This window comes from Actinia tenebrosa, unplaced genomic scaffold (assembly GCF_029948245.1).
Source record: "Actinia tenebrosa isolate PJP-AT-01 unplaced genomic scaffold, QUT_ActTen_1.0 PGA_scaffold15__27_contigs__length_11533743, whole genome shotgun sequence".
Classification (NCBI taxonomy): Eukaryota; Metazoa; Cnidaria; class Anthozoa; order Actiniaria; family Actiniidae; genus Actinia; species Actinia tenebrosa.
In genome coordinates, this window is record NW_028292575.1 from 8,422,900 (window position 1) to 8,431,421 (window position 8,522).

The 8,522-nt window shown below is 34.3% G+C and overlaps 3 protein-coding genes across 4 annotated transcripts in view; 2 read left to right on the top strand and 1 right to left on the bottom strand.

The window, feature by feature from the left end:
• The first annotated feature begins 1,269 nt into the window (after positions 1 to 1,269).
• The window catches only part of LOC116306929 (uncharacterized), a 32,618-nt gene continuing 25,365 nt past the window's right edge, over positions 1,270 to 8,522 (top strand). Inside the window, exon 1 of one of the 2 annotated variants that reach the window (XM_089030111.1) lies at positions 1,270 to 2,314. The gene's annotated coding sequence lies outside the window, so the exon portion shown is untranslated. The remainder of the gene's footprint in view (positions 2,315 to 8,522) is intronic. The other variant, XM_089030112.1, reaches the window with a different exon arrangement.
• LOC148911013 (uncharacterized) lies at positions 2,968 to 4,566 on the top strand. The gene is made up of 3 exons (XM_089030117.1): positions 2,968 to 3,480; positions 3,587 to 3,841; positions 4,114 to 4,566. The coding sequence occupies exons 1-3, from the start codon at positions 3,188 to 3,190 to the stop codon at positions 4,322 to 4,324; spliced, it is 759 nt and encodes a 252-aa protein (XP_088886243.1). The 5' UTR covers positions 2,968 to 3,187; the 3' UTR covers positions 4,325 to 4,566.
• Positions 4,027 to 6,171, bottom strand: LOC148911014 (uncharacterized). The gene is made up of 4 exons (XM_089030156.1): positions 6,080 to 6,171; positions 5,637 to 5,785; positions 5,350 to 5,550; positions 4,027 to 4,952 (listed from the first exon to the last, which is right to left on the bottom strand). Exons 1-4 carry the CDS (start codon positions 6,169 to 6,171, stop codon positions 4,786 to 4,788), a joined length of 609 nt encoding a protein of 202 aa, XP_088886282.1. The 3' UTR covers positions 4,027 to 4,785.

An 8,522-nucleotide genomic window follows, 5' to 3' on the forward strand; every position in this document is an offset into this window, starting at 1 on the left:
GATGAGCTAATTCGTAGCTAAAGGCACTAACGTTTTGAACAGAATATTACTCTAGCGGCAAACAAGCAAGGTCAAACTAAAACGCATGTAAAATGAACAGAATTTAACGCGTCATAACATAGGATTGCTATTAGTATTTTGCTGATTATCACGACCCTAATAATATCGTGTTACTGTTCAGGTATAAAGCAAAGTGTCAACAATGAAAAATGCTTCGTACATATACTGACAGCACAACTCGTATGCGTCCTAGCATGTTCTGTATTTTTTTAAATTTCTTTTTTCATGCGCCATGCACAAAAAAGAAAAATGTTCTTTACAAATAACATGTTGACTGCAAAATGAGTGTTTCCGTTGTGAAACACTGTACATCAATATTGAAACATCAAGTCGTGAAAAAATTACGATCTTATTTTTTCACAGAGAAATCGAAAATTCTCGAGATTTAATGACATTTCTATAACCATCGAATTCTGAATTTCTTGATCGTCATTGATAATTGATAAAAAAAGAGTACGCGAGCGGGCACTTAAAAAGACAGTGATTTATTGGGGTCTTCTATCGGCTTTTATATTTTGATTTATTACACTTCACGATATTGTCGCTAATACTCAGCTTTGAATTCATTACACTTATCGTAATTGGTCTTTTGAGCCCCAAGTATGTGGCCGGCCGATATCATTTAAATGCCTTTTCTGTTATATCCAAAGGATAAAATTTCTGCTAAAATTCAACAAAACAAACAAAGTTTAGATAAATTTTATGTTGTGGATATTAGTATTTTTTCGAACTTTTTGTCCAGAAATTATAAGGAACTTTCGTCGTTTTACGTCATGTTTTAAAAACCTATTTAACTGTTTCCTCACGGTTTGGAAAATGTTTTCTTCATGGACACAACGGCATTCATTTAGATTGTACTAGTATATTCATTTAGATTAGTACGACGTACGTAGCTTTCAATTCCAAAATCAAAAAAAGTTTTGTTGGGTTACGTAAAGCTTCTTCAAAGGTTAACGATGTCCAATTAATCATAATTACTGAGGTGAACTCCTCAAAAGAACTTGTTTCATGATTATTCTTGTTAGCAAAGGAATGTTAAATCATCACATTATTATTCAATCGTATTCATGTGATGATTTATTTAATACACAAAAAATACCTATACTGTTTTATCTTAGAGCAAAAACATCCCCCTGCTATTTGCACACCCCTCCCTGTTAAACAGTTTTTTTGTCCGTATTTCAAATATATATATAAAGGAATAAAATTTGAACAACGATTTTTTAATAGCCTTGGATAATTGAACTTAGATTGTACTTAGAGTAAGACATCGTTAGCCAGAATATGCTAGAGAGGTCTTTGCAGAAAGTCAATGGATGCCAATATCAGAGCAATTGTCGAATATGAGTGACAGAATAGCTTAAAATATTCAATGAACAGATAACTATCTTTACAAAACAAATTTTTCTGCATTATTTCATTATGAATATCCAATAAATTTTTCAATTCTCGCAACGACGAAAAATATATATGAATAAGAGACGCCAATACTACTCAAAAAGCGTTCCGTAGCAGTTTGCACTACTTGTTTCCTACTGAGTGTAATAAAGTTTTACCATGACAACCATGTGCAGAAACCGCATCCAGAGACACTGATCATTGTATTATAGATATTTATTGTCAGTTTAGTTAAAGAAAAAAAAAAAAAAAGAAAAAAAGAATCCAAATGTTTTGATTGATTCCACAGAACCTTACGCATAATAGGCAGGAATAGTAATTTATATATCAAATAATCCAGGCAATTTTGGTGCCAAGAATTTTCGTGTTTATTTATATCTGTAACGCATCATCTACCGATGCTGTGGATCCACTTATATATTCAGTAGTTAGTATTGTCTTTAGAAATAAAAAATATATATTTCATTGATAGACATTTGGACTTGCTAGACTCGTTCCTTCTGTTACCATATCTTGCACAGCAGTAGGTAAACTTGCAAAACAATTCTACTTCAACGATGTACTACGATGCATTCACATGGAATATGATGATAGGTAAGTCAAATTCATTTTTGACATTACTTCGGTATAGTACAGATGAGCACGTACATTCAATTGCCAAGTCATCTGGAAAACTCTAAATCAACCATACTCGAATGCACTTTAAAAATGCTAATCACTACTCAAAGCCTCCCACTTTCTGAATCATTTACAGACGCGATCTCTCGCGTAGCTTTGCTCGACAAGAAACTCACCACAGCCTAAGAAGACGCTAGAGGAGGAAGAGCCAAGAGGAGGAAAGCCAAAATAATTCAAAGTGAGTACCATGTTCATGTCATTACTCGCAGTCGTTATAATATTAGATTAATAATAACTTTTAGGGAATTCCTTAGGAGTTTGGCACAGTTTTAAGACTTTTTGAAGTTTGAGCGAGGGGCCCCATCGTTAAGCAAAGATTAGAAAAGGAAAAGTCTCATCTGAAAATGTCTTTTTCCCCTCGAGCTTATTGCTATTGGTAGAAAGAAGGAAAAAACAAATAAAAGCAATTGTTTTTTTAAATTTTGGCTCTGTCTATTCAAGGGAATAGTTTAAAGAGAAATTGTTCTCACTGACAACAAACCAACAACCTTACCAAAAATGCTTTCAAAACTTTTGGGATGATTATTTTTCTCGCTAAGTAATTACTTTTAATTGCACAGATAACCTAGAAACATAAACCAAATCAAATAGCTCAAAATATCTATTAAAATGCACCTTTCGGAGAGGGGAGGGGTGGGAGCGACAAGCAGAGTGACATAACAGGGTTGAAATGCCTGAACTCGATCGGGGTTCAAATGAGGCGAACTAATTCGGAAGGCCATAAGTATGAAGGTCGACGTTAATTAAAGTGTATATCAGGTCTAGAATTTTTTTACGGTTTTGGCATCTCTAGATGATATAAATAAATATTCCCAAAAAAATTTTTCGATTTCGAATTTTTTTCACCTCGAAATCAGCCTTCAAAGTTAGATTTCTGGCGACGCCCAGTCGTGTTGGCCGTGTTTTAGGAGACTGGTAACTAGTGACGTAAATTCGAGAACCGAGAAAAGCGATTGTCAAGGATACGAGTAGACAAAGTATTGTAAACATTGACCCGTTAGTGACTTTCATTCCTTCAAAAAACATAAATTTCAATATATAATTTCACAAGATGGCTACGAACTATTACGGGAGTGATTGCAGCTCTGAAAGCGAGATTTCAAGTATATATTCAGAGGAAGAGGATGGAGAAATAGAGGACGAATGCCATCAACATGCTGAAACACACGAGTCAGATGATAGCTACCCCAGGTCTGAATCTCACGAATTGGTAGGACCATATTCTTCAGAACCACTTGCTGATGCGGACTGGCTCAGTGAATATAACGAAGAAATTTCAAAGATCGAGAAGAGAAATGAAAAGCTTCAAGAAAGATTTGATGGCGTCACGCCGAATAGCGCTTGGTACGTAACTATCAAGATCTAGCTACAAGCTCACTCTTTTTGCAAAATATTTAGTTTCGTTTTGATTTTTTTACTAACTCGCAAATCTAAACGTTTCCTCTTTTAGGTGTAGATGCGGTCATTGCAAGAAAGACTTACTTCAAAAACCTCAAGAGTGTAATTGCTGTCACGAAATAGAGGGTTGTCTCGAGTCACTGAAGTCTTCCGAAGTGCTCGAAGAATTGGAAGTACCTCCCATTTGTGTGACCTTACATCCAGGGTTTGAGCCTGTTTGTTTAAATCGCTGGTCCCTACGTTCATCATGTGCCAAGTACCGCACTATCGACGGATATAAGTATAGACAAACTGGCAGTGAAGAAGAGTGAGTAAATCCTTTTTTTTCTTCTAAGCTTAGTTTTAATTACATGGGCCCAGAACAAGTAAGATAACTATGACTAATGTTTTCTTCCTTATTTTCTTATATCTTTTACTGTTCACGTGCTTTACAAGTCATACCATGCCGTTTTAAAGTATTACTTATTTCCATGATAATGATGTAAATAGCAATTGTAACTGACAGTTGTTTATTTCAAGAATATATTCTTGTTTGTTTGATAAGTTTATATACTAACAAATTATCATTTCATATTTTAGGCTTCTCCGTGCAACAGCTTACAGGGAATTCACCCAATTGGTTCATGGTTATCAAGGAGGAGGATCCAAGAGAATCCCACTGCCTGCTTGTGCTTGTCATGGTTATCAAGGAGGAGGATCCAAGAGAATCCCACTGCCTGCTTGTGCATACCACTCGATAAGAAAACAGTTTCCTAGCACCGATTTTTGTGGATACGAAGATAACGAGTGATACATATTATATTATAAACAGAACATTGCATTAGAGTGATTTTACTCGAAGCATGAAAAAAATTGCACTACATAGTAGTAGATATTCACTGTTTTCTTTTGTTTTACTTCGACTCTCCTCACTAATTATACAACTTTGTATCATGGGTCTAATAGAAATGACTCAAATTGCCTTTATGAGGGTTGTTTTGTATTTGTCACTTTGTATTGCACTTACAACTATAATAAAAAATTATAAAATAATTAATTGTAAAAAGTATTACAAAATGATACATTTCTACATATTAATATAAGAGTGAAGTCACTAAACCAGTGAAATGGATAGTAGACTAATACACCTTAGCACTGAGACTCTAATGCCATTGTTTTCTTTTGTGTCTATTTGACTATTACACCTTAACAAGTACAGCTGTAATTTCTATTTCACGGGTTTAGTAACTTCACTCTAAAAGCAAGAGAGTATTAACTGCTTTTCTGGTTTTTAGGGCAGTCTTTCACATTCTTGTGTCCTTTCATGGGATTCTTGCAATGAGTGCAATGAGGGATTGATTTCTCTATCCTGCCTTCTCCAATCTTCTTTGTTTTCTTAATTTCGGCAGCTTTGGCTTCTTGTTCAAGTACCTGTGATACTGATAAAAGTAATGCACAAATTAGCATGAAGTGAATAGTTGATGACAAAATTGTTAGTTTATATTATACTTCTATTATGTTATGACTGTTAGATTATTCAACATATTAGAAATAAACCTTCATGACTTAGACACAACAGTCTAATTATGAAGAAAGATCTATAGTGAAAGCACTGAATAAGGACTTGGTGATATTTGAACACTGAAACAGAGTGCAGTCAGTATAACCAGTGAAATAGTACAAAATCTAAATAGTAGTAATAATTAGCACAAATTCATTTGTTTTCTTTTGTTTGGTTAGCACTATTCAGTGCTATTCAGCTAAGCAAATTTCACAGGTATGATGATGGCACTCTTCAAACTTAGAAACATCAATGGGAAATAACATCCTACTCACATGGTGTTGTGGGTGGTACATTGTCTACAACCATACTCTTTCTTTTTTCCTTTTTTTCCAAAGCCACAGTTTTACTTTCTTTTACCAGCATCGTGTTCATTGATGGTGGGGTCATTTCTTTTAATTCTTTCTGTGCCTCTCTTAACATGTCTTCTTTCTGCAATGCTTCGAGAAAAGTGATGTATATCTCTTCCACATACCCTATTGATAAAAGATAAACAATAACATGTATACAAGTATTTTTTGACTTTTTGTTAAATCAGATGTGCCGAAATAGCAATTCTTACCATAATCTGGTTTTATTCTCACATCTCTTACAGTAGCCTCCCCATTTTTAAACTTCGGATGAATAAATCTCACTTGGTCTGATCCATCTGGCTTCTTTTTTGTCTCTCTAATGATATTGTAGTTGAAGTGGCTTACAGCAAGTATTTGTCTTGGAAGGAAAGAAAACAAAGAGAATGATTATAACAAATTATTATTCTTATTATTCGAATATCTTAGTTTGATTTCATTTGTTTCTTTATTTTGCATATTGCAATTCAAGTTTTTGCAAGAATGCAAATATTTAGTCATGCATTTATGTCTTATTTCTTGATAGCTTTTATATGAGAATAATACTATGATTATAATATTAGAAAAATCTATATAGTAAACAAACGATAGTGCTACAGTTGGGGCATATAGTCCAATATGGGTGACATTTTTTTATTATCAATCGACGACTTACCTTTCGGCGATTTCTTTGAGAATTGTTGGCTTCAGCTGAACTAGTCGATGGAACTGGGTAAAGTTTTGGGTATGACACAATTCCGGTCTCATCCCTTACTAAGTGTGCCAGCTTTCTGTCGTCTTCTCCGAAAGAGTAACGCTGACTGTAGTCCTCTGGAGAAAAGTGCTCCGAGCATATTGCCGAAGTCGCCGTAGGCGTCCATTTTGCTCGTCTTTTCAACACAAAATCGACCCATCTTTTCCTTCTAGCCTTTGCTATTGGTCGGTCATCATTAAAATAAGGGATCGTATGAAGTTTTATGCCTTTCTTCGTTATATTTGAACACCCTCCAACCACGCACCTACTAGGCATATTTACAATACTTCGAAAGGCCGATCTAAACTGTGTCACCGAATTTACGTCACAGAAAAACTAGTGCCAGTCCATTAGCGTCTCCCAAAACACGGCCAACACGACTGGGCGTCGCCAGAAATCTAACTTTGAAGGCTGATTTCGAGGTGAAAAAAATTCGAAATCGAAAATTTTTTTTGGAATATTTATCTATGTCATCTAGAGATGACAAAACCGTAAAAAAATTATAGACCTGATATACACTTTAAGTCTGAATTACTGAATTTGAAAGAATTTGTTTACTACTAGAGCAGTGGGGAGGAGAGATGTTTTTATCTGGATTTGAATCGATTTGACACAAGATTCGATCATCCGTTGTAACCAAATTTGCAATTACGGTCAGCTCATTAATTAATCTTAATTTTCCAAATATTATTTAATTTTAGTGGTTGCAATTTCTATTCTATCTAAAATGTTCTTTCCAGAAAATTAAACCCGATCCATTAGTCCTCTAACAGAATCTTCCATCCATCCATCGGTATCCCCCGTAAGTGACGTGAAAGAACATTCTGGTTCGTAGAAACACAACTCATCAAAACACGACTTTTGTTTTCAACCAAATAGAGCATAATCCTTAAGTAAACTGAAACATCATTTTAACTTTATTTTCCCATCATACGAGAGAATCTTTTTTCTTAGGGGGAGGGGGTGGACACGTTCTAGGACGAATTTAAGAAGAAAATGGCCTTAAGATATTGTTGGCTTCTAGAGAACGAATGAAAATTCTTGAAGTTGATATTTCTAGGAATTGAAATAAATGTTGACTGGTCATGCAAATCTAAAGTACTTAACATCAATATAAGAAAACAGTAAGGAAAATAGTACTTTCCTATCAGTGAGTGGCGTAACCAGGGATCTTGCAGGGGAGGTGCACAGGCAATGATTTGCAGAACAAAAAAAAATCCTACAATATGCAGTAGTCTTCATTCAATCAAAAAACATTTACATAAAATTGTAAAGCAAAAGGAGATAGATGAGCGGACCTTAAGCTTTTATGGAGGGGTTGCACGTGCGTTTTTGCAAATCTTTCATATTTTAAATATTATAAATCTTTTCAGATTTTTCTTCTGACCAAGTCAAAATGTAGCGTTACTTCGGATCTGATATAAAATGCAATGGACCACGACTAATGACCTTAGCAAAGTCGAACGAAATCAACTGTGACACGTAATTTTCAAATATAAACTGAGAAATCAAAGGCAAAAAAATAGTGAAAAAAAAAAATTTATGCATTTTTATAAATCCATAAGCATCCAATGCATACTATAATATGACACTAGAAATAATGACTTTGAACGCTGGATATATAAATTTCTATCAAAAGCTAGTTTGTCTCAAAGTTTTGAACAACTTAATTTTATTAGTTTTCACCAACTGAGATATGAACAAAACAAAACAAATAACCAGAAGTACTGTTATTCCTAGCTTGAGCTCACAGTGATTTTATTTGGCCCGAGAAATAAAGTTGTATGATTAGTGACAACATTCAAAGTGAAACAAAAGACAACAATGGACTTTGTGTCTACTAATGCAATACGTTGACTATTCTTTCGAGGAAACCGAAGGAAAATCACTCTAAAATATTTCAAAGTTCACTGCCTCTAAATGCAATTTCTACTGATGCATTTTCTTATAATCTTTTTATCTCTCTATGTATTTATATGGAATTTAAGTGCACTCATTAATTGATTACACGATTTTACGGCACGATAGATCGATGGTCCGGTGACATAAAGTAGCCCAAGCCTTTATTGTGTGGTTGTAAGACAGTAGCATGGATATGTCACAATGATCATAGTTGTGTTTAACCAATGTCGATAGGAAATAATTAGTGCCATTTAGAATCTATTTACTACCACTAAAGAATGCTTCGTGAGTTATCTTAACTTCATATGATAAAATTCATCATTGGAGCAGTAATTGAGGCAATTAGTGATAATTACCGAACAAAAGAATATGGTTGAGTATTAACCCTTAATCTCTCAAACAGTACTAAATTTATTTCACCCCACTGAAATAATATTATTTTTTATATTTATCTAACTTTTGA